Source organism: Aulonocara stuartgranti, assembly GCF_965226115.1.
Source record: "Aulonocara stuartgranti genome assembly, chromosome: 17".
Lineage (NCBI taxonomy): Eukaryota > Metazoa > Chordata > Actinopteri > Cichliformes > Cichlidae > Aulonocara > Aulonocara stuartgranti.
The window spans coordinates 31,270,142-31,295,876 of NC_138953.1; the positions used below are offsets into that span (position 1 = coordinate 31,270,142).

At 40.7% G+C, this 25,735-nt stretch overlaps 2 protein-coding genes and 1 long non-coding RNA gene across 8 annotated transcripts in view; 1 reads left to right on the plus strand and 2 right to left on the minus strand.

Annotated features, from left to right (window-relative positions):
- The window catches only part of LOC309692020 (uncharacterized protein), a 39,577-nt gene extending 31,740 nt beyond the window's left edge, over window positions 1–7,837 (minus strand). Inside the window, exon 1 of the mRNA XM_082510137.1 lies at window positions 7,168–7,837. Coding sequence (XP_082366263.1) covers window positions 7,168–7,816 — 649 coding nt within the window. The 5' untranslated portion in view covers window positions 7,817–7,837. The remainder of the gene's footprint in view (window positions 1–7,167) is intronic.
- A 40-nt stretch (window positions 7,838–7,877) lies between these two features.
- Window positions 7,878–11,498, plus strand: LOC309692025. Its single transcript, XR_014272191.1, has 3 exons — window positions 7,878–7,967; window positions 9,603–10,571; window positions 10,622–11,498. It is a non-coding gene; the product is annotated as an uncharacterized lncRNA (long non-coding RNA).
- A 122-nt stretch (window positions 11,499–11,620) lies between these two features.
- LOC309692021 (tyrosine-protein phosphatase non-receptor type 12-like) overlaps window positions 11,621–25,735 on the minus strand; it is a 55,277-nt gene continuing 41,162 nt past the window's right edge. For 2 of the 6 annotated variants that reach the window (XM_082510139.1, XM_082510138.1), the window contains 6 exons: window positions 22,331–22,520; window positions 20,254–21,211; window positions 16,857–16,928; window positions 15,855–15,905; window positions 13,957–14,040; window positions 11,621–13,641 (listed from right to left, as the gene is read on the minus strand). In XM_082510139.1, coding sequence (XP_082366265.1) covers window positions 13,580–13,641; window positions 13,957–14,040; window positions 15,855–15,905; window positions 16,857–16,928; window positions 20,254–21,211; window positions 22,331–22,520 — 1,417 coding nt within the window. In that variant the 3' untranslated portion in view covers window positions 11,621–13,579. Of the gene's footprint in view, window positions 13,642–13,952; window positions 14,041–15,854; window positions 15,906–16,856; window positions 16,929–20,253; window positions 21,212–22,330; window positions 22,521–25,735 lie in introns of all 6 variants that reach the window. The other 4 variants (XM_082510140.1, XM_082510141.1, XM_082510142.1 and 1 more) reach the window with 4 other exon arrangements.

A 25,735-nucleotide genomic window follows, 5' to 3' on the forward strand; every position in this document is an offset into this window, starting at 1 on the left:
CGGAAAGGTGTGTTTAAGTGTGAGGCACCCCGGCAAACAGACATTTATTCTTTAAATCTGCACGTCTCCCCTCCAGCTGAGCTAAAAACCCTTACCCATCTTCAAATAACCCTCGTTTTATACATTTTTGTATTCCTTGATTTGCTTTATATTTTTTAATTTCCTCATGAAAAAAAAATCCTTTGTGTTTTCCATAGTGTTATTTTGTCCATTCCTTCTTTTCCTTCCCAGAGAACTTTTTTCCCCCCTTTGAACTCAGTCGGATCCATCTTTGAAAGGAAGCCGTGTTTTCAGACTGTTCACTCTTCTGTGGATGTAGGGAGTGGGAAAGTGAACACAGTGTGGTTGCACTCCCTGTTTGTGGGATCAAAGGAGAAAAAAAGCTTTCAAAGTAAAAAGGCTTATAGGAGCATTAGGAGAATTAGATGTACATTGATACATTTTTCCATCATAGTACTTAAATACACTTCAGCAGACTGTTTTGCTTTTACTACTTAAGACGCAGGTGATCGTGCTCCTCATAGCTTGTGGTGAATAGTGGAATGCCAAGGATGTCAACGTTCCCTATGCAAAAGAAATGCTGCTAAATTACTAGACAGTGTAAGCTGCCTAGTGGAAAAAAACAGCACGTCTCAAAACGACAATTTAGCTCCACAGGAAACAGCCTACAAAGGAGCGCTCACTCAGATCTGTTGCCAGATTTATAAAAACATGTAAGGCCATGCCAGAGCAGTAACATTCATAAGCCTTAACTTTAGAGGAAATGGCAGTAAATTAGTCCAGGTGGCTGATGTGAACTGAAAATATACAGTGAAGCATGTTGATTTCTCTCACCTCGAGAGAAGGGGCTTTCCCGTGAAATAAAGAAAATAACAGGGTGAAACCAGGGTTTTAACTGATGACACGATCCGAGAAAAGATGTCAAGGCTTCGATGGTCACAAGTTCTAAAGCTAAGCTCATATTTCCAGGGCAAAACAGCACAAAACTAGAGATCTGAATGAATTTGAAATGAACGGTATCCATGTGACTGAAGCATGTTTTCTTCCCCCTCTTCATTCCGTTTTCTGATTTTCTAGCAGCAGCCAGTTAGGAAGGGAAACACAGCAGGTAGTTTTCACGGTTTGGATGATCACAGGAGAGATAAAACTTTGAAAGACAGAGAGCCAGAGGCCGGCAGTTAGTAAACTTCAACGACGCAACCACTCATCTATATCTCATTTCTTCTTATCAAGAAAAATTACGCCAAAATAAAAATTATCAGAAAATATAAAAAATGTGCATTCTGACATTTTAAAGTTGTTACATTTCAAAGGGAACCCCAGATCCCTCCAATTGTCTGCCATTAAAAATTAAGTAGCAATAACAAAGCATAATTTATAGTTTCAACATCAAAAGTGCATCAGCTTAATGCCCATATTTACCCGCTAGCTGCTAATTCACATGATAAAAAGTGCATTTTGGGTAAATTTTAAACAGTCATATCACCATTAGTGATAGGTGGCTTATTATGTTAAAGGTCTGCTTTATACTGCCATTATGATACCAGGCTTATCCTCTAGCCAAGGTTTCTCTTGTGGCAAAATCATTTTCGAATACAGGCCAAAGTTTCATTTGAGGTTCTATTTACTTGGTAAAGGTGTCACAGTGGTCCAGTGGTAAGTAATGTCACTTCACAGCAAGAAGGTTCCACCCAGCTGCAGACTTTCCACGCATGCATGTTTTTTGCTCATTTGTCGGCTCGTCTCCCTGTGCCTGTGTGGGCTCCCTAAGGATACCCCAGCTTCCTTTCAGAGTCCAAAGACATGCTTGTTAGGTTAACTGGTGATTCTGGGATTGGATATCAGTGTAACAGTGAGGCTGCGTCCACACAAGAAACTATCGGCAGCAACCTGGCAACTCCAAGAAGTCAATGACTTCAACAACATATGGGAGGGGAAAAAAGAAAAAGAAAAAAAGAAGATCATTCTAGATATAAAACTTTTCTCAACAGAAACTACCAGTGAGACTGCAGGATACTGCTGATTGACATATGACATGGTAGTAAATACATTAGAGGCTTACCTAGGCAACGAGTGGCCATTGCCCAAGGATACGCTACCATTGGTGTCACTATCTAAAGCCTGGAATGTCTACATATCTACCAGCCGGTAACTTAGAGGGATGGGCTTCTTCTTCATCTGTTCATTGTGCTTTTTTCTTTGTTGGGGGGGATGGGGGTGGTAATTAACAAGACCATGCAAATCTTGTTTTTTCTGGAAGAATCTGAGGCCTTCAAAGATTAGACACACTGAGCTCTCCACTGTGAACAACACAGTTTGAGCAGAATTTTCATGTGAAAATGTGCTGGATACTTGCAAGCTCACATTTTCAGCAGTAAACATGCTCTCTGTGAGATGCTGAGCATAATGGGAAGAAGAAAAAAACTTGCCCAAGGCCAAGCATGTGTTCATATTTTAAGGAGAAAAAAAATCAAAATGCAAAACACTGTAACAGGGAGCTCAGCATTTTATCAGTTTCCCATCAGTATATACATGTACTGCAACTGTAAATACGGTTGCAGTACATGTTAAAATGAAGGCGATTTTAATAGAAAAAATACATGATATGTGTGAAACTAGCTGTTAAATCTAAGCATGATCAAAAAACATTAAAGAAAAAAAATCACTGCAGGGCTGCAGGTACACTCGTCTCTCAGGAAAATCCTGCTACTCCAGATGGTCAGTCCACCCCTGCTGGTGTGGCAAATCCATGCTTCACCAACCAAAATGATTTAGCAATAGGACTCATACAGTGTTTGTCATTGTATTGGCAATGCACACGCTGTGCTAAGGATCTTGCCATTTTTTTCAGAGGAAAAAATACAAATAAAAAAAAAAATAGCCAAGAGAAACTTAATTGGGTGATGATGGTAGTTAAGCTTCATTTTCTCCTCAGTGTAATTCAGATGTGCAGCTCCAGACATATTTGGTGGTTCTTTAAGCATGGTAAATTTACATCCACACAATAAACTAATTATGGGCTTTTAACAGTAGATAGAAATGCAGAGAAGTCAAAGCTACAACACAAAACAACCGTAACACTTGCCAAAAACAGAACTGGTTACATGAATTTTAATCTCTGCATTATGCAGCACAAGTGTCTGAATGGGCATAATATTAGGCTTTTGCACAAACAGCTACACTTAAGGACTTGATAATATTCTTGCTTCTGCATATTAAAAATGGAAACAGACAGGAATTATGCTTTTAATATCACTATAAAATTGCAAAAGGTAATGACGAATTAATATCTACAGAATCTGCTCTCAAATTTGTTGACTGTAAGCATTGATGGTCTAAAGCTCCCACTAAATGAAGCTTCAATTATTCAATCAATAGAAAGAGAACAGCACTTTTGCTTTTTCCGTTAACAATGGTTAGTATTAACAAAGGCAAGTTTGGAGACTCTAGCTGGTAAAAAAAAAAAAAAAAAAACGAGTAAACAGCAACTACATGATCTGAGATAAGCAGCAAGCAAAGCCTGTCTGGTTATAAGCCCAATAAAACCAAGGTAAAACATCAGCTACTGCTACTTGAGAGAGGCTCGCTGACAAATCATGGCCGGTGGTAACATTTTGTGCAGCACTACAGTAAACTTCATTTATCAACAGTTCATGTCATCCTGTGATATAGCAGTGCAGAACAAGAATTTCAATTCAGTTAGTGGGGGGCAATGTACTCGATGATTAAATAACATACAAGTACCAGCTAATATACCTACTATAGCTTCTCAAAGGCTTCTTAATGTACAGTTTGTTTGGCTGCAAATACCTCCTGGCATAAAGTGCTGGAAAGATGAAGCCTTTCAACTTCTTATCCTCGTTGCTTGTGGTATTAATTATGTGACACAACAATTAATGAAAGTAACCCTCTATAGTAGGTCTTGGAACTGAGAAGAGAGACTGAGAATGAAGAGAGGAGACTGGAAGCACATCTGAAGAGGAGAGCTACGTCTGCTGTTTGGAGGTTTTTAAAAATAAAAATTGGTATTGACGTCATTTTTGTGCAACATTTTCTTTGTATACTGGAATGCTTTCACTGGAACTTGGTCTGAGAACCTCTGATTATGGCTAAATGTATTCGACAAACTGCATTTGCAATATCAAACTGTGTGTAAATATAACAACAGCTCAGAAGGCTGCATAAATACTTTACACAAGGTCAAACTTGATTTGCAACTAGCTCAACTTCCCAATTATACCTACAGCTTAAAAATTCCCTTTTCTTGGTCTACTGCTCACTGCACTTTGTCTGACTCATGTATCCTATTTCAGCATCAAATGTAACTGGCAGTCACAGCTCCCTGGCACTTACTTTTGACACTAATAATATTACCATGATGATGTGATACTCTTTGGATCCCTGTAGGAAAGATTCTTTCCTTGCAGGAAGGTCAGAGCATAAATTTGCCTCAAATACATGTCCTTCCGCAGAACAGCAATCTTGTCAATTTTCTCATTTTGTTTAGAATCAATGTACATTTTGAGCTCCACATTCACATTCACACACTTCCTCATCTTCGACTTAATATAATTACAGTCTCCTACTGCTGGCCATTGAGCAACTCACTAAAGCAATTAGAGGTTCAGTGCTTTACTGAAGAGCACCTCAGTGAAACTGTTGCAGGAGCGGTTTTAGTTATCACTACTAAAGGTTGCATCTATATTTAGCCAGTCAGGTCCAGAAATGAAAATCATAAGCTGCACTAAGTGACTTTAAGTGGTATAACTGCCTAATGGAAAATATTCATTACAGAGTTTGGGGTGAAAATGACACATTATCTGCAAAGCAAATCATGTGATGTTTTGTGGGTAATCGTTAAAGCCACATCTATGTGTTTTAAATAAAACGCTGCCACCAGCCACATATTTACATGAACATATTAAAGTTGCACTCAGCGCAGCCTGTTTACAAGACTGCGTGTCTCAAAGTGTTTAGGGCTACAGGCCAACAACACGTTTCCTTCTGGTACCCTAATTGTTTGCGGTGACTGTTCAGAGTATGTCATGATCTCTTAAACTACCCAACTGGAAAAGGGTGACATCATGCAATCACATGTGCCCACCCTTTCTAGTGTCTAAACATTTAACAAGTGAATACATGTCCACACATTGGCAAGCACAAATGCGCATATGCATGGATTTTGGCACGATGCTTTGGTGTGACAAAAGGACGCTGATAATAAGTATTTGCATCCTTACTGACTTCTTGGTGTTTTTTGCATATTTGTCAAACTTATGTTTGAGATCATTAAACAAATTTTAAATGTTAGACAATGATAACCTGAGAAAATACAAAATTAAGTTTTATAATAATTTCACTGATTAGAGGAAACCAACAACAATAAAAAAAATAAATTAAAAAAAAAAACAATCAAACACAAAAAAATGCCCAAAAAGCTAACAACTCTCCAAACCTACCTGTGGAAGAAAATAATGCCTTGTGAACTTAATAACGGGTTATGTCACCTGCCGCAGCAAGAACTGCGATCAAGTATTTACAATAACCAGCAATGAGTGTTTTACATCGCTGTGGGGAAATTTTGGCTCACTCTTTGCAGAATTTTTCTTTTTTTAATTCAGCCACAATGGAGGGGTTTTTTGTTTTGTTTTTGTTTTTTTTATTTTTACCATGAACGACCTGTTTAAGGTCATTCCAAAGATTCTTAAACTGATTTTCTTTACAACTGAATGAGCTTATCACCGATCAATTATGGGATGTCACCCAGGTCCTGAAGCAACAAAGCAGCTCCAGACCATCACCATCATTTAAGTGATTTCTTGTTTTCAAAGCTCTGGAAGTGATCCAGCCTGCTTTTAATTATGATTTAACAAGGAGAGGCAGTTACTTTTTCACACGGGGCCGGGTAGATTTAGAAAGCTATTCTCCTTTAATACATTAAACCATCATTTAAAAATCTGTTTTTGTATTTACTCAGGTTAACTTTGTGTAATAGCAAATGTGTGTGATGAACCGAAACAAATGTGCAAAAAAGAAATGAGAAATCAGGAAAGGGGAAAATACTTTCACAACACCATGCACCATATTAAAGGACGCAATCGAGAAAATAAGACTATTTATCTCCCTCTCCCACCCAACCATCTAAATGGCATTTAACAAGTGCAGTGGCCACGCTCAAAACAAAATATTCTCATTAAAGTCCAAGTGTAATTACAACATTGTAGCAATAAAGATGTCTGTGTAGAAATGAATGCTTTGGGGGTGTGAAGGTTGAATTTCTGCATGTACAACTGTAGATGATGCAGTATCAACAAGCCACGGAGCTCTGTGTCTGTTTCCCCTTACAGCCTGGGGTTACAGAGGGGGGCGTGGTGCTCTACCAAAACAACACTTACCCTATAATGGCGGGCGGTTTTTATATTGTTATGACAGCACACATGTAACGCCAGGACATACACAGTTCCCAAGGAAAATAAATACTTGCACGCGCAGGGATGTCATTGATTAACGAGTCTCAACTATAACACTGGTGTGACAAATGACAGCTCGTTTTTATAAACGTTTTTAAGATGCCGTTATTTATTAATTTGTTTATCTTTTAACTGTACTGGGTCAGTGGTTAACGTAGACAAACAAGGGTGGATATGTTTAGTCAATGCGACGTTAATATGTTTAAAAAAAAATTACCGCAGGACGAGCGCGGCTGGTTGCGATAACGGGCAGGTCGCGCGACTATACTGCTCTGGAACGCGGCTCCAGTAGAGCTCGAGGGTTCACAAGCGGGTGAACAAGCGACGGAAAGCTGGCAGCCATACTCCGCAGAGACTCCATCGATTAAAACTGCTGCGCTTTCACACGCTCCAAACTCGACGCGAACACGTTCCCGAGCGACCAAATATCAATTAATGCAACGCTCGAGGATTTTTTTCGGGCATCTTGCACGACGTTAAGGGGCGCCCTTTTCAACAGCAGCCATTCCGAAAAACGGGACCGTTTACAGGCAGATGAGAAAGCAGAGAAACTGTACACTCCGGGGCACATGTTCGTATCCCGAGCGGCTAGCCAAGTCACTATAAAAGGGCAGAACTCTAGCCTGCTTATAATAAACACAAAGTTTATTAATGCCACTAACTAACTCACAAAATAGATGAAAACATAATGGCTTACCTTTTGGTGGCAACGTGACATCTCCATTTTCTTTCTTCGCCGTAGAAATGTTATTAAATTTACCGACGTCGTTATTAACAGTAGTCCCAGATCCGGAGGTCAACAACAGTTTATGTTTCTTTTTCTCCTCTCCGCCTCCTTTCCCTTTTCCCCTCTCTTTCTCTCGCTGTTTATCCTTACTTAGTTTCTTGGATTTGGAGGAAGAAGGTGCCTTATGGAGGAAGAAATCGCTCTGTTTAAAGACTTTGTGATGGGTTATCGGTGTCTGGGACCCACCAGTAGCACCCACCGGAGACCGGTTGTTGTTGCTGCTGCTGGTGGCCGTCTTAACCGGACTACAGCTCCACAAGCCCGAGCTGCTGCCATAACTCTGCAGCTTCGTGTGCTGCTGGAGTTTCTCTTTACCGCTACCGTTGCCTCCCACTCCTCCGTCCCTGTTGAGTTTCTTGGGTTTAACGCTCCTCTCTTCGACTCGGACCTTCTTGGGCGGCGGCGGCTGGTTGAAATCACGGGAAGACTGGGAGTCGTTACCAAGGGTTCCTTTCGCCTCGGTCGGCTTGCCGAGCGCGCTTTGAACGGAGGCTACAGTAGGAGTAGTAGCAAGAGAGGCAGCTCCAGAGAGGTGAATACTGTCCTGCGAGTCAGCCATCTTGAGGCTTCTCTCTCTATTTACTCTCTTCCCCCAACGGCAGCCGATGCTGCTTTTTTTCCGCGACGTTCAGACAGGCGATGAAGGGGCGGGGCCGAACTTGAATTGACAGCCAGGCAGCGAGGAGGCGGGACTCAGGCTCGACTGACAGGTAGCGAGGGGAAAAAATAGAGGCGGGGCTTAAGTATCTGTGCCTTAGCAGCATGTGTTGTATTTTACGTACGATCTATGGCATTTTGTGTTTATGAAACAAGGAAAGGTGTAGATTTTAACTATGAGGAGCCAAATATTTCTAAAGCTCAACAACTTTTTGAGTACTGAAATGCAGCCCTTAGATTTTTAAGATTAAATTTAAATCATATGCCAACTTTCATTGCTCCAAATCGCAACAAAGTTATATTTTTAAAGGTAGAGATCCTACAGCATTATGGACCAAAACCATAAAATCCAACAGTTTTCTCTTGCATAATATTTGGGGACAGTCCCAAAGAAAAACTTACAAATAGGTTCAAATAAGACGTATGTTTGCATGCTTAATGTCTGTGGCTGACCTGATCATTTGAACACTACCGCTAAACCTCAGGTATGAGGGTGTTTTAAACAGTGGACCTTGTTTCTGCTGAAAAACAAAAACAAAAAGAATCAGTAATAAAAAAAAAAAACTTGCCATCCCTAAGTAAAAATTAAATTTTCAGTGATATTAAATCACTTTGAAGTTTTCAGACATGTCATTAAAAAGACTGCATTAATCCAACATCTTAAAAGGTCCTGCACAGACGTCACTGTAGTCTATGTGCTTATATTTTGGAAGAATGTCCATAAGCTGACTGGCAGAACTTGTGGGGAAGTGTACAGTAAGTGTTGACAGTGTAGGACTGCACATGCAACTGCTCCCATTAAAGAGATAAATATGCCCTCTTTAATCTTTACAACTGAATGCGCTTATCACATCATTAGACCGTGTCATGAATCCTCTGGCGTTGTTTACACTTTGATTTACTGAGATGAAAACATTTTCTTCAATCAGACAGGCAGAGTTCTCAGTACAAGGCCTGTCAGCGTGTGACAATCAACCATGAATAGCAAACATGATTAGCAGCTGCACGAGGGGAATTGTAAAGTTACAGCTGGTTATAAATATTGTGACAAGATTATTGCATGATGCAAGTCACGAGCAGAGATTTGATGTCTGTGCATGCAGTGACAGAAGAGATGTGTGTAAGCATGTGCTGAGTCCAGCATCGACTTTATGTGACTCATATAGCTACAGTAAATCTGTATTTTAATATTACAGGCTTTAAAAGAGAGCTGACACAGTTTCTTCTGTGCAGCCTGCTGCTCACATATCCAACACTGACTGGCTATATTTATAAGCCATTACATAACATGTTAAACTGCTCATTGGGAAAACTGAGGTGACCCAGTTAAGACAGCAACCTGGCTTAATATTAATACTCAGAAACAGAGAGAGAAAGAAGGGTGCATGGTGCATTCATACTGTGTTAGTGTGCAGCCGAGAGGAAAACTTTGCACAGATAATCAGGTGGTAGTAGAAAGTGTGCATAAAGTAAATAAGCACTGGGGGTGAGAGGCATGTGCACTTTATTATGCTGTGTATACAAATATCGTGCACGTGAGCCACAAACATTTAAAAAGGGTGAAGGACGTACTTGTATGCTGTGCTGTGTAATCTTTTCAAAGTAACTTTTTAAATATGTGAATGGAAGTCAAGGTGGAACCGAAAGCTACTTGTTTATTTACATTTCTATTCTATGAAAATATACAGGAAACATCCTCATTCTTCCGGACTGAAGAACTCAGAACTGAAGAAGCTTCTCGGATGAGAGGTGAAACGTCTTCAAGCAACTTAAAGAAGTCCAGACGCTTTTCTTTGCAAGCTCCTTTGACTATCAATGTAAAGTGTTTTTAACCCTAACCCAGGATAACTTTAAAAACCCATCAGTGCCTGAACCACGGTAGTTGTACTGTCCATGATTGCATAATTAATTTGAAATGAGCATTGACTACCTGTGAGCACCAGCGAATAATTATAGTACGAGTGCCCTCCTGCTGTGCTTCTCTGTGTGTAAAGTGAATACAAATGCAAAGCCCTCAAGGTCTCTGAGAAAGCCAGTGTGTGTTTATGACCCCTGCTGTGATTAATTGTCATATTAGTCTGTGTGCGTGCTTGAGTGAATACAGTCGTCTTGGCAGCTCCACAAGGTGTGTGAGCATTTCCTGCTGTGACAGCGTACACACAGACACACAAAACTCACACTGACTGAAAGTTCACGAGTTCATTTTGAAGTCAGTCACGTCTGAAAACATCAGATTACAAGTCAGCAGGCGACTAAGTCAAAGTGATGCATTAGCCATTTGACTGGTCTATAGTATAAAATAATGCTTCCTGCTGAGATGCACACATTCAAACTCACAATTATTCAGGAATATTTACATGAATGAAGGCGAAAGAGGCACATCTTTACTTAAGGTCATTTTTACTGATTGATTTCTGCAACATACAAACGTGTGTGTGTGTGACAGGATGGGGCTGAGGGGGCGTGGCTGAATGAGAGTCCCACAGGAGGCGATGAGCAAGCAGCAGCGAATCACATCGCTTATGGTCATGCCGCTAATGATGATTGGAGGGCAGAGGGAAAGGGTGAGTGCGGGCAGGCGGGCTCTCTCTTAAAGGCACAGGTGGGCTCTTTACTGAGATCGAGGCGTGTGCATGAGAGTGTGTGTGTGTGTGTGTGTGTGTGTGTGTGTGTGTGTGTGTGTGTGTGTGTGTGTGTGTGTGGGGAGTGGAAGTAAACAGAAAAATGAGGATAACGAATTATAAGAGAATCAATAAAGTTAAAGACAGTCTCTTCTGTTGTGCGTGGGCATACAGATGTGTTGGAAATGACAGCCTTTCTCAAAAAAAATGGGAAAAGGCAGAAAGGAGGGCAGGAGTGGGCGAAGATTAAAGAAGCAAAAACAAAATGGGAAGTAAGTAGGAAACGACAGATGCTCCTTGTAGAGGACAGGACATTCATCTCAGTTGCGCCTTTTAAAAAAAGAAAAAAAAAAAGTTCAAAAAGAATAAGAAATGATGGAGAGGAGAGTGAGTGAGAAACGTTGATGTTTGGGTGGGGAGGGGGGGGCAGTGGACTTGTGTCACAACAAACAACTGCATATACAAAAATAACTTTTCAAATACCATTTACAAAAACAAACAACCAATATTATCATCATTATTAATATTATTATTACAATCTTGTTCAGAGCCCGTTGTAGTTATCTCAAAGAGGGCTGGGCTGGCAACCTCTGCTTTTCCTCTGCCAACCAATTAAAACTTTGTTTTTAATCTAAGCATATAATTCCAAAAAAACAAAGAAAAAAAAAACAAAAACCAAACCCCTGAAATATTTGCCAGAAGCAAAAACAAGAGGGTAGCAGAATAATTTACAGTTTAAAGAAAAACATTGTGTAGAGGGAGGATTCATCATCATGCACTGATTTTCTTACATCTTCTGTTAATAGGAACATTTAGGAGATAGAAAAAAAGGAAATCTGAAGTATTTTATACCTAAACTGTCCTGTACAGCTCTTTATAAAACAATGCATATACTGTATAGTTATGGCAGCTAATGAAAGAGAACAAAAAAAGAATGAAAAAAAAAAGAAGAAGAGTAAACAGTAGTAGTCCTGGGTCCCTGGCTGCTGTTGTCCTATTGGATCATTGTCTCAGAAGCAGGTAAAGAACAACACGCCGTCAGATGAGAAACCAAACAAGTCTGACTTATAGAGAAGGCTTGGAGGTTTAATTTCAATCTGTCGAGTCAAAGGTTCAAGCGTTTCAGGCGATGTGTAACATTCAGACTCCGAAACACCGGGGTTTGTCGTGAGCAAACTGGCAGCTGAAAGGAAAGAAACTTTCATGGTCGATCAGCTGAGGTTTGGCAGAAGGAAAGAAACCCGACAGAAGAACGGCAAATAAACGGAAGAAATATGAGTCCCGAGCAGACGAGCCAGAAACACCGAAAGAAGAAAAGAGCAAATAAAGGAGGGCTGCCATCAGCTGTCTTCTCTGAAAGGTGGACTAAGGCAGGCTCATGGTCCCAGTTGTGAGAGTCAGAGTCACAGAGCTAACAAGTTCGGCTTTTTCTGTGTTTAATGTCATTTTATCTCAAACGTGGGTAGCTTAGAAAAAAAAATTCTCCAATTCATTAATTTAAGGTGGGACTGTACTCTTTGGTTCAGCTGCTTGGAGCTCACACATATATACTACACTTTACACAAATTCATTGGCTTTAATCTTACCGTTTTTGCTTTCAGACTATAGACTGTATATAGAAGATGTAACCACCATCTGTTTTTGATTTCCATTTTTAAAACCTCAACTTTTCTTTTTCTTTTTTTTGACAGGTCATATGATCCGTAAGTGCTTAGTATTAGATTAATAAAATGCTAGAATTTCACTCACTGACACTGAAGCACAAACTTCTTTGATATGTCTGTGCAACAAGTCAGATACAAAAATGCCCCATAAATCACCAGCATCGCAAAAATGCTTCCTGTTTGGGTAAACCTGTCAATCAAAACAACGCCCCCCCACCCCAGCTTTAAGCCTCACCAGTACCCATGTGAATAAGTAATGTAAAAATCCACCCACCATATTCTTTATATAAAGAGGCAAATAAGTTATAGAGCCCAAAAAAATGCTGGAAATTCAGAGATTTTAATATGGGACTATGGACTCTATGAAGCCTCAAGTGGCCACTACAGAAACTGCAGTTTTTGCTAGTTCGTTCTCATTTTTTTTATTTATTTCTTTTTTAAAGCTCAGTTAGTTGCCACTGAGACATTGACACAACTATTACTGCCCGCTGCCATAAAATCACCAGCTGCACTTTAATGAACACCACAATGGCCAAACTTTGTTAACCTGTCACTCTGGCAGAGAAGCATGGACGTGTAAAATAGCAGAGCTAACAACAGCAGTGAGAAACTGGTAACAGTGAGCTCTAGCGCTTTCGTTTCCGTGACGATCCTTTGTAATGTAGCACCAGCACTTTGAAACAGGGAGAGAGAGACAAAGAGAGAGCACCCTGGCAACCTGTGCATACCCAACAGAAATGGGTAACAGATTATCGAAGTTCGCTTTCAAGATTGTTGTTCGTTCAGTAGGAGGCAACAGACAACTTCTGGGAGTTCAGCCTCCCACAGTAGTTTTTCTAATTTAAGGTAATTCCTGATATAGGAGGAAAAAAAATTCTCATTTGGCTTTAAACAAAGCGCTCAGCCTGAACACTTATTATTTATATTTGACATGTAACAGCCTTAAAAGCGAGGTGTCTACAGCTCATGGAGGAAAAACATGCCCGCTCTTAGTCTTCTCTCCAGTCACCCCCCCCCCCAAAAAAAAAAAAAAACAAAGGTGAGAAAACCCCCCCACAGGAATTATCCTTTATTAAAACAGGGAAATAACTGATCCCAGGTCAGCATCTAGAGTAGTCAAACCTGCCAACATCAGCAAGCTGAGGAGGAGAACATTCTAGCCTCTTGACTGTCCCTGCTCGGCACAGTGGCACTTTGCAGGGAGGACTGAGGAGGAGGAGGAGGAAGAGGAGGGTACTGGCAAACAGTCACTCAGAAGGTTTTTCTATGAAATGCGTAGCATCTATCATCTTGGTTTTTGGACCAGCCAGGTGAGGTTGGTAGACCCCATCTCCTGACAAGGGAGGACAGTGGTGGTGGACGGGCAGCTGGACTGTTCCATCATGTCCACTCCAGGGGGGGTCGTCGAGGACCTTTGGGCTGAATGCAGCGGTTACCGAACCCTGGAAGGAGAAAATGTCTTAGCTCAGTTTGTTTTACCTCAACACCAGAGGGAAAACCTGCCTGTTCTCAAGAACCATCAAACGTTTTCTGCACATGTAGGCCAAAGCGAGCTTTCTGATCAGCAAAATCAGTGGCACAAATCAAAAAATGATGACCTTAATAGAAACCGTGTTTGTCAGCAATATTTCCTGCACAGATTCACCATTGATGTTCCTTCAAAGGCTCAACTAGTAGAGACTTGAACAACAACAGTATCCAATCACAATTACAAAATAAAAGCCGTCTACAACAAATGAGACAGTAGACTTACCCACCCAGCTCTGGCTTGCTGTTGTTGCTTGTTGTGGTGTCAGCAGATGGAAGGTCGGCTGGAGAGGTCGTCACACAGTCAGACGCATCTACACATAATCAAATGCAACAAGAAAGACAGATTAATGGGGTGGAAGTATTCTTGAAATAACAGTGGTGTATATGCTACTCATAATTCAAGTCAATTACATTATAAAGCAGATTTTAAAATGAGTTCGTTAGAGTGATATAGGATCATGTGAGAAAATATAAAAAAAACATGAAGTCAAGAAGACAGAAAACATGCTTAACAAGACAGTACAGGATAAACATACAAGACTCTTAAAATAACTGAAAACAAAATGAATTACAGTGAAACCTTAAATGTTAAAATAGTGTAATCATTAAAAACTACCAACAGCTGTAGAAAGCGTATGTAACAAGTAGATATATGATAGCTTACAGCATTTATTGCTCAAGTCAAAAGTATACTAGTCAAAATAAAGAAACTCAAGTTTTGTGTTTTAAATAGATTTTAGTTAAAAAAAAATTTATTTTTTTTTTGGGAGATATGGCCTCTGGACGTGATTCAAGCAGTCACTTGTCTGCTCACGGACCACACAAGTATTTTGATTTGCTGTTGAGGAGCTGCTCTCCATTCCTGAATGAGTGCAGCCACCTGCTGTGCAAAGATCATTGATTGTGGATGCCTCTCATTAACACATTAACCCAGCATCCAAACACTTGTATTGTATGTTCTGAGACCACCGGCTTGAGAATACAGAAAATTTAACAAACACTACAAGAGAGGTTATTTGTATCTGGTAAACGATCATGACCAACAAAAGTAAATGCAGTAAGAAGATGTTGTGTTCTGGTCTAGTGGAGAATCTACATTATTGTTACAGCTAGCTGCTAGCCCATTATAACCGTTTGTGCACTTTGCACATCTGTGGTACCCAGCTGTATCCCAGAATGCAAAGCACACCTGACCACATGAAGGACTTAGCTCAAACCTGCAGCATACACGTAGATGCAGTTTGCTCGGATTGCGTTCACACCACAAACAAAGTGCTCTGGCGTTCTGAGACCACCTCAGGGTCTCGGTGGGGTTGCTTTGGTATGCACCCGAGTCTGAATACTGCATTCACACCTGCATACCAAGAGGGGGAGGGACCGAACCAGAGAATAATTTAAACACACCAAATACCACAGGTGCAAAAAACAGCCTACCAGGTTTAAAATGTTGTAGAGAGAAATAGATTTAAGACAAAGACGAACACACAAAATGTGTGTTTTTTGGGGGTTTTTGACGAGGGCTTTAAATGTTTATGTATCAACACGTCCCATGAGACAACATCTGGTTCACTAGGTAGTGTTACTGTGCAAAAATTCAAACATTTCTCTCCCATGAAAGTTTGATGCTAAAAGCCCGGCTTGCAAAGCAGCCTTTTTATACTTAAGAAATGCTCCTAGTGAGTTATACTCATAAAAAGGTAAAAAAAAATATCCCCACTGAATTAAAGTCAAATAAGCTGTCATAGCCACAGTAAAACTACTGAAGCAATAAATTGGCATTAACCATCATCACACAATCCTCATAGCACAGATAAGCATATGCACTCATTATAATTGCAGCTCTCTCTAGACATGTTTTATCTTTTTCACTCCCTTTTCCCCCTCCTCCTGTATCTCTGTTACTCTCTCATCCTCGCAGCGGTTTTTCTGACCAACGCTGTCAGTGTTATCATCGGCAGGCTAATTTGTAAATCACCAAAGGTCCCTTTCCTGCTCCGCTCTGCTGGCCAACTACTGTGAGCACAAAAAAAAATATCGGGGAACATGCAGAGAGGCAGGGATGGAGAGTTCAAACAGAGGTGAGAGATGAAGAGAATTAGTGGACTAATGATTTGTGCGTTCGCACCTTTATGTGAACTCCACTCGGCTGAAGCTGATGTTTTCGCTTCCAAAGGGTCTGGCGGAGAGGAAGACAATCGGTGAATTTAACACAGGATGGGCGTTTGAGGACAAATGATCAAAAGACACACAATACAGCACAAATGCACACACATTCCCACATTCAGACACGCTTAAAAATCACAGTCAATCCTCAAAAAGGTGCTCCCAAGTTGTGCCTGCATTTATGTAAAACATTTGAAATAATTAATTGAACCATAATGATCCGGGCGCACACAGCGGACAGCCTCTTAAACTGCTTTCTTTAAATTAACCTCATCTTTCTGCCCTCTTGTATCCATGTTTCTATTTGTAACTCGCTTCCCAAAGCTGTAACTATGACCGTCTCCATCTCTGCATGGCTGAAATAAGCAATGCTGACCTCTAGTGTTTCAAAACTGCCAAAGTACCTCTCAGCAGTGGTTTAATTCTTAACACAAACACCTCCTTTTCATCTCATGTGCTCCCTCGTGGCGGAATATTTTTAATACTGTTTTCTTCCACTATCAGAGGAGCTGTGCAGGGAGGAAGGAAAAAAAGAAGAAGAACAGCAGAAGGCAGCAGGATGGTCGCGCTAATGGCGAGTCAATCCTGTGAACGAGAGGCCTCCTACCTGCAATATGCGAGTCCATCTGGTTGTTTGAAGTGAGGATGACAGAGACTGAGGCCCCTACCTGTTCATACGCTGTACTAGGCAAGAGAAGCAGAACACAGAAAACCAGTTTCCTCCTGTTTCAGCTCACATCAGAGGCTGCCGACTGCATCAAACAACCACTGCTGCCTGGCTTTACTCTCACTACCAAGTTCGCGAAAATATGGCTAAACCACACAGCAGCACATGAATCTTTGATCCAACTGCCTCTTTCCCTCCCCCCCTTTTGTTAAAAGAAGGACAACACAATAACGTGGCCGCCCAGTCAATCCACACCACTGGGTACACACCTGTGGAACTTGACCAATGCAAACGCACCTGTGGCCAGTATGAAGGACTCAGGGGTTCGCTCGGGGAGAGGGGGAGGGGAGTCGTCGCTGTCCCAGCAGTCTGGGTTAAAAAGGTCAGAGGTCAAATGAGAAGCAAGGTTAACTACTGGCCGAGAAGAAGGGCAAAAAGATCGGCAGTCATATGGAGACAAAAAGGCAAGAATGTTAAATGTTATATAATTTGTCTGCATATTGTTACTTTTTTATACAGATATTCACTGGTTCTATTTGGTGTATATCGTGTTATCATTACTTCATTTTAGGGATCAGAGAAATGTCCGTATAGTCTCATGTTTGCCATGCTGGCTGCCACTGGACTACTGGCAGATAAGATGACATTGACCCTTAGTAGTGTCGCTTAGTGATCTGCTCATTTTGTCCTTAAAAGATCTGGGATCCAGTTTTTGTTCAGCAAAGTTACATTTGTGCTTAAAGATTTTAAAACCGTTAATAATCTGTTAATTTCTCTGTCTGGCAAGAAACAATGAATAAATGAAAATAAAAACAATATCCACAATGGCCAATCTGTTATTTTTAGCGATGTTTTCAGTTTGTGGAACCGCCACACTTAAGTCATAGCTACAGTTTCTTAAAAATCTCTTCTTCAAAATTCAGCATCATCGTTACCCGGTTATAGTTAAGTTAGTGTGACATATGAAGGGGAAAATATGACACTTTAAAGTTTGGCTGGTTAAGATACTTCTGCTTTACACAAAGCCAGCAGTTATCCTTGCTATGAATTATAAATTAAACCCTTCTCATATGCCAACCAAGAAAGTTAAAAAAGAAATCAGCTGACTTTCTTGGTTGGCAAAAAGAGTCAAAGTCAAAATCTTAAGTTAAATATTAGGTGATGTCCCCTTCATCTAATATTCCACCATCTGGCCAAGGCCCACTGCCTTTCTGTGGATACTCCGGATGCTCGAGCTTCCTCCCAGAGTCCAAAGACATGCAATTAGTGTGATTAGGTTAACTGGTGATTCTAAATTGCCTATAGGTAGGGCTGTTCGATATAACGATATATATCGGATGACGATATAAAAACGTCTATCGTTTCATTTTACGCTATCGTTTGTTTCGTGGTGTCGTAAAATAAACCGTTTACAGCAATATTTTTTCATCATTTTGATGGTCACAGTAGTGGCTATATTCATTTCTTAAAGTTCTCTCTTTCTCTTATATTTAATATAACCACACTACTGACGGACAAGCGGCTGTTTTTATGCGTTGTCGTTAGCAACAACAACAACAACAACGGTAAAACCATCGCGTGTCCGCTTGTTTATTTTCCACACAAACCTTTCACAATAAAGCTCAAGATCCTGTTGAGACTTTTCAAAATAAACTGAATCACGTGAAAGAGCAGATTATTTACGGATGAGAAGTAAAAAAGAGCCGCCAGGTGCTAAAAAATAAACCTTAGACTCAAACGTTAGAGCAGGCTTTTCCCCGCAGCACGCCGTGTAATAAATACTCACAAAGAAAACGGCGGCCGTTACAACTTATGTCTAAAAATGTATCGTTTCATGCATCGGTTAAAATACTCGACTCCAGGTACACGATGCGCAGCTGTAAACACTTCACGCAAGTCGAGCTGCCTGAGATTCACAGAATTTACATAAAATGTTACAATTTTGTGATTTATATGTTATCAGATGATAGATGTATTATATCGGGATATGAGATTTTGGTCATATCGCACAGCCCTACCTATAGGTGTGAATGTGAGTGCAAATGGTTTGTCTCTCTGTGTTAACCCTGCATCCCTGCAGGTGACCTGTCTAAATTTTAAAAAAATCCCAAATGTTGTCTGAAAGTTTTTAGGTGTAGATGGGACACAACACCACCTCAGCATAAACTGTATGCTCTGGTAAATGTCATCTTGTTTGCAGACAGTCCAATCACAATCAAAAACGCAAAAGCTTAAGAAATGTATTAGACCACCTGTGTTAAAAACAAGAAAAACATTTTGTATTAGAAATGGATCAAAAACTGATTTTTTCTGTAAACTGTACATATAAAAACTCATTAATAACGTGATAATTATATTTCAGAATTAAAAACACTGTTTTGATTATTTTTATAATTATAAACTAAAACATTAGCTGTATATATTTGATCCCTCCATAATTTCCTGCTCATTTTGCTTAATTCTTCTTTGTTTGTTACAGGCTTGTAAAGCACTGTGAGCTGCACTAATCTCTCTAAAATGGGCAATTACAAAAGGTGTGAGTGATTCATTGGCAATGCAGTCAGCAAAACAGGCAGCCACCAGCTTTCTATTGACCAACCACAAAGCAGCAATTTGCTCAGTGCAACTCCTCAACAAAGCAGCCATTAGATGCTTGCAACCAATCAAACAGCAGCTGTTAGCTTTTCATAACTGAAGCACTGCTGCAGCCCAGACAGAGTGTGAGAGAAAGCCAAGCAGACTGAAACAGTCGACGTCAAAACAGACACATTTTCACATCCGATTTTAAATATTGGAAATACTCGAGGAGAGCGTGACATCAGGTATAATGCCAGAGATTCAATGGCATGTCAGTATATTTTGAATTTAAACTGCACAGACGATTTAAGCCCAGTCCACTCAATTTCACGTGAGCTCAGATCAAAGAAAGAAGAGCAGCAGAAGTCTCAGTCCTCACACCCCACCAGGAGATTAAAACCCACTTCTCCTTGTCACAATCACATCAATCCCAAACAGCGTGACACTGTCTGTTTGACCCAACGTGCACCAAAGTGGCGTAAGTGCATTCATCAGTATCATGCAGTGTTGATCTTTCCCCATCCAACATGCACACAGTTTTCTGCTCGCAAACACACAAAACAATTTCATTCATCCTTTCTCCCATTCACAAATTCCCTCACTTAGACAAACACACATAAACAAGCTGAAGGAGGAAGAGTTGTTTCCACACATGTCCATATTTGCAGCATTCCTCCCAAACCAACCAATTAGTCAAACAGTCATGCTTTGTGTGAGACTCACTGGAAACTATCTCTCTCCGATTTTCTTGTCATTTCCTCTTATTCCTTTCTTCCATTCCTCCCGTTTTGCCCTCTCCTGGCCTCTAACTCCTCAGCAGTGAGAACACAGTGTGTGTGTTGACAGATATAGCTTGTCATTAGATTGTTGTTTGAGACCTCTGGCTCCTTACCGACCCAGAAAATTACTCTACAGTGTGATTTTTTTTATTTCCTGAGTGTACAGTAGTTGAGTGCAAGCTTACTTGGTGCCTTCATGTGCATTTCAGGGAGATTGTTCTTGACTATTTGCCTGCTAAACCTCATTGTTTAGTGTTTAGTTTTCATAATTTCTTAATTAATTTCACATATTTTAAAGAATTGAGAAGGAAAGCAGTTCAAGCAACTGATCGACCTACTTGCTAAGGATGGAGAGACCGTTGGTGTGATCTGCCCTGCAATTGACATCGGCGACACCTTTCTGACCGGCTGCTGGTCTCCATGTTGAGAGGATGCCGTTACGGTGGCAGTCGCTGTGGATACGCTTGTACGAAAAGCTTCCTTTCCTCCTCCGGACATCTCCTCGGACACCTTCCCCTCCTCGTCCGAGTTGTCAGAGTGCAGGGGGTTGGTGAAACTCAGGGCAGTCCTAACAGGTGTGGAGGAGGAGGAGGAGGAGGAAGAGGAGAGGTGGGAGGAGGAGGATGAGGATGGAGCCACACGGTCTGAGGAGGAAGAAGAGGAGGTGGTCTTGGGGTACTGTTTGTCCGGGCTGTTGCTGTGTTGAGTCCACGCTGCATGGCCGGCTTTCAAATCCCCTCCCTGCTTCTCCACCTTCTCTCCACTCTTCACAGGAAGGTGGTTCGGCCTGGCGAGGCTGCCTCCATCTGCTTGACTCTCTCCACATCCACAAGCTCCTCCCTCTGTGCCAGAGTCCTCTGACAGAGAGGAGCTGGATGTCAGAAGGGACTGACCAGTGCGAGCTTTAAATGCGTGACTTCTTTGCAGTGCGCAGCTGTTGTTACTAGAACTGGAGCCTTGTCCGCCGGCTACTCCCATCGACGAGGAGGTGTCAAAGCTGCGAGGTCCTTCTTGCAGTGGCACCTTTTTAATCTCAATGCTGAGCTTCCTCTCGATTCGAGGAGCACCAGAACAATCAACAGCTGGGGAGAGGGGCGAGGATGGGGTCTGAGTCTGGCTTTGGCCTGATTCTGACTTTGAAGACATTTTGTTGTTGTAGTTGTCATTGAGATCCAGACTTGAGACCTGACTCTGCTGTTTTCGGCTTAGTTGCTCTTGATCTTTCTGCTCTGAGGGACTGGTCTGTTTGTTTGGACTGGGCTCTAGCTGATTCTGCTGCTGGTCTGTGTTCTTATCCTGAAATAAACGTAAAGTAGAACAAATGAGACATGTAATCTCCCCCCCTTCACAAAAAGCAAAACATTCACACGCCACCAGAAATCTTTGATGTTTAAGTTAGAGTTCAGAAAAAGCTGATTAAGCAGGCCCCACACACAAAAAACAAACATGAGCTGTAGGAGAACAAAACAACCTTATTTACATTCATGCATTTTCATACTTCTGCTGTTATTATAGACTGTGAGCCGGTTGTTTTCCCTTCTAGACTGAAACTTAATTCTTCTGAAATAATAATTTACTACATTTTACTTGCACAAAAACAAAAGAAATCATCATAACAGACACATAGATCATGGAATCAGCTGCAGTTCTTTAGTGATGTTACGGTTTGTTTAGAACATAAATAATGTCAAAAGACAAAAATGCAACTTTTTCCACTGCTAAAAGATAAAGATTTCCTTTTTACAGCATCTCATTTTGATACTTCCTGTAAAGTTACACCTATACCTACATGATGGGAACTTTTCATTGGAACAAAAACAACTTAAACAACTCAACTTGGTAATGAACTTAATTTTCCACTTAAATGTGTAATTACGTGCTCCTAAACCAGGACCACTGTAATAACAGGGAGTACCCATGTCAGAGGGCTAACTCCTACTTTATGGTCTACGTACTGGCTGCGTCCTGCCCCATCTGTGATATCTTCACAACTATGTAACTGATGCCCCGTGAGCATGAACGAGTGGCACAACACACACACACAAAAAACCCCAAAGCAAACAAAAGCGATGGATCAACGACAGAAAAAGCTCGAGTAGCCCACAGACAGGATGTACCACATATTTTTAACACTGCCCCTCTATCAGCCGTCCCTGCAAGTATATGGACATCTATAGCTGCCAACAGACTGCCCACGCACCATCGTTGCTAAATCACAGCTTCCCCATCATTCAGTCTAGGAAATTCCATAACCATTAGCTGACTTAATATATAACAGGTTTTACCAGACCAATTACTATTCTTATATCCGTGCAACTTCCCATGTACAATAAAAACCCTTTAGATACATACCATGTAGTTCTATACACAATAGTATCCTATAAGTTGCCAATTTTTAGTTTATGTCCAGCTCACCTCTGTCACGTTGTGCTGCGCAGTAGCGAGGACATGGATGACGGGTTTGGGATGGTAGCGGTCATTGTCCTGTCGCACGTTCGTGACAGTCGGGAAGGCTGACGGAGGAGATGGGGTCAGAATGGGTGGTACGGGGTGAGCCTCTGGGGGTTGGAGGATCTCTTCCTTTACGTCGCCTTCTACCTGCGTACTAGACCGAGAGAAAGAGAGGGAGAGGAAAAAAAGAAAAGCCCACAAGAGTTTGTTACTGAATAAATATTACAGTTGACAGTGAGAGTGACAGGCTTTTGATGATCTTTAATGAGACATTCCTACAGAGGCCAAAATTCATAAAAATTATTTTTTTACTGTTAAACTAAACCCTGGATTTTCTAGCCTGGATAAAAAGTTAAAGTTTTGTGCTGCGGGTAAGAAAATCAAAATGATGCAATGGCAAGAAATTCATCCTGCTGATCAGGAAACGCCCAGAAATTCTGACATCCTAAGAAGGGCGAATTACAAGGCTTATATGACGAAATTAACTTTTAATCTCATGTACGTATAAAACTAAAAGTAGGTCTGTGCTATGTTTTGTTCACCACTAGATGGCAGAATTTGAAAAAAAAGTCTATACTTTTAGCCCTGTAGAGACAAATTCCATTTCTTATGTGATATTTTAAGACTTCTGCTCTCACCCATATTATGTGGCTTTAACAGTGACATAACCTGCCAATGTGACAAAGTGAAAACGGATCAGTGCTAAAGAGTTTCATTTCTCAAAATATAAATGGTGCTGTAACCAACAGTCTAAGACAGCTTTCTTCTTAAAGTATCGAAAGTATTTTATTCTCTTCCGTGCAGCTTCCTCAGAGCACAGAAGCAGAAAAAGACAAGTGTCAGTAACATGACAGCATCTATGGCTATTCAAGATAAGTTGTGAATGATTACTTCACCGGCCCACATAACTTTACCACATGTACAGTATTTTAGTAATGTAGCCTACTAATAAATAGTTCTGTAAAGCTCGCAGTGTAGGTGTGTGAGTTGCATACAGGATACAGTGGTTATGACAAAGCTAGCCACAGAGAGATGGAAAGTGACACAAGCAAATATTGTTCAATACATTTATATGCTGTACGCATGCAAAAATATAGATACAGAAAAGCAGTCAAAGGAAGTGGTGGTGTACCAATTTAGGAGCACATGACCAAGACAAGAGCCAGCATACAGGCTGACAGCACATGATGCTGTGTGTGGATCAGAGGCAGGCAGACACAAAGTCAGACACTGAAGTCGCAAGCTAGAAGCTCGGGGGATTTCCTTTCATTGAGCAACTTTGGAGTTGCAGTCAAACCATAAAAGCCTTCCTCATTAAGCCTCAGAATTGCAGCACAGAAGACGTTCTTCTTTCACAGAGGCTTAGATCTGCCGTGTGTATTCTTGTTTACTTGCTCTTCCAGACTAACATTTGTTCACATTTTTTAATAACAACAGGCTAGGATGCACACTAGATTAAAGAGCCCAGCTGATAATGGATTCTTAAGGCCGGTGCAGTTTTGATGTTCTCCAGAAATGTACACTTCCCAACCCAAAGAGTCTCACACACTAGTATTTCAGTGGACTGCCTTTAGCTGTGATGTGGCATTGTTTCAACAAACTTAGGGAGTGTTAGAGGATTTGGACCACTGTGTAAAGTCTTTTGCAGCACATCCCAAAGGATTCTCAGACGGGTTCAGTTCTGAACTCTGATGATCGATTCATGTGCAAAAATTATGTCTCATGCTCCCATGTGAACCCAATGAATCCTGGCATTGTCATCTTGGCCTATGCCCGTACTACCAAAACAAGACAAGAAAACAAACAAACAAAAAAAAACACTGATGCAAAATGTAAGCAGTGTATTCAAATAATCAGCTGACCAATAGAAGCAACCCAAGAATCATAAAACTGACCTCACAACCTCAGTAGGCACTAGGCACGCCCGTGATGTGCGTCTAGAATCCATGCTTTACATTGCCAAGCAAACTGACAGCTACACAGCTGTTTAGTCCCAATCTCTTGGGTTCTCTTCATATTTTGCATTTAGAAATGATCTTATTTTCACTAATAAACATAGTAATACTAAACACAGTAATCTCAAACCACTTTCCTTATAGATTTATTCCTGACCACACCTGACACTTTAATTGAACACTTCATAACGTAGCATCAGTAGTTTCTGCTTCTTTTACTTGATGCAAAATAATGTAACCTTTCTGAAACATCTTTTCCACGATCCCGGGACATGTCTTCTGACATGTTTTAAGCAATTATCCATTGGAAGACTGTTTGCATTTGCTTCCTTAAATTAAGTAGCCTTTTTGGCTAAATTGTGTATTTCACAAACTAGTTAGAAACTTGGGCTCGTGTCAAAATGACCACATCCACAAAAATATGACTACTTGACATTTCCTAACAAGAAGGCTATGGACATACAAACCTCCAGTATCCCAATATGACGGGCTAATATCAGCTAATAATATAGGCCACTGAATAAAGCCAAACTAAGTTGATTGTATTGTAAAACTAGAACTCGTGTGCATAACCTTTCCTCCAATTCTTGGAAGGGTGGGCTGTTCCAGAACAACAGCATATTTAGCTTTCAGGCTCAACATAACTTAAACTAGACACCACTATCTCTTTGTTTTCTTTAATGAAAACTTTAATTACCCATGAGAATTTCTTCTTCTATGTCATCTTTGTTGCCTGAGCAAGCATGAGATATTTAACAACACAGATTCCCAACTGGATCCGGTTATTTCCACGGGGGATTATAGACATTCGGATGCCACAAAGATTTTTTTTTTGGGCCCTATAAGATGAGATGAGATGAAATTTTAATGATTCCTAAGGGGAGGTTGAGCTGTTACAGGAGCAAACACTAATAAGTCACTGAAAAACAAACAAGGCGTAAAGAGAGGAGAATAAAGAAAAAAATGAAGCTGCAGGCAACTCAGTGACAACTGCAGCATGTGTGACGAAATGTAAACATGTATTACAAAAATATAAGAGTTTAAATCAAATGCAGAAAGTACTAGTACTGCTGCTTTCCTGAGGGATCTAATGATTAAATAAAAAAGCCTAAATTATTCTGTTTAATGATAAAAGATGAAAAAGATCCAAGATTTCTCTCGTTTTGTTCAACAGAAGCAACAACACTTCAATTCAGCTCACTCTAACTTTTGCTAAAAACTGCTAAAACTATCCTGCAACAATGTCAGTATACAAAAAATGTATTAGTGTCATGTTGTCAACCAGCACAATGTCAAAAATCAGTCCTATCATGTTAGGACACTGGTGACACAATCCAGAAGAGTTCATTGTGACTATACCAGGATCTGCCCACAGTGTTCTTCATATTGTGTAGGTAGTAGGGGTGGGGGGGAA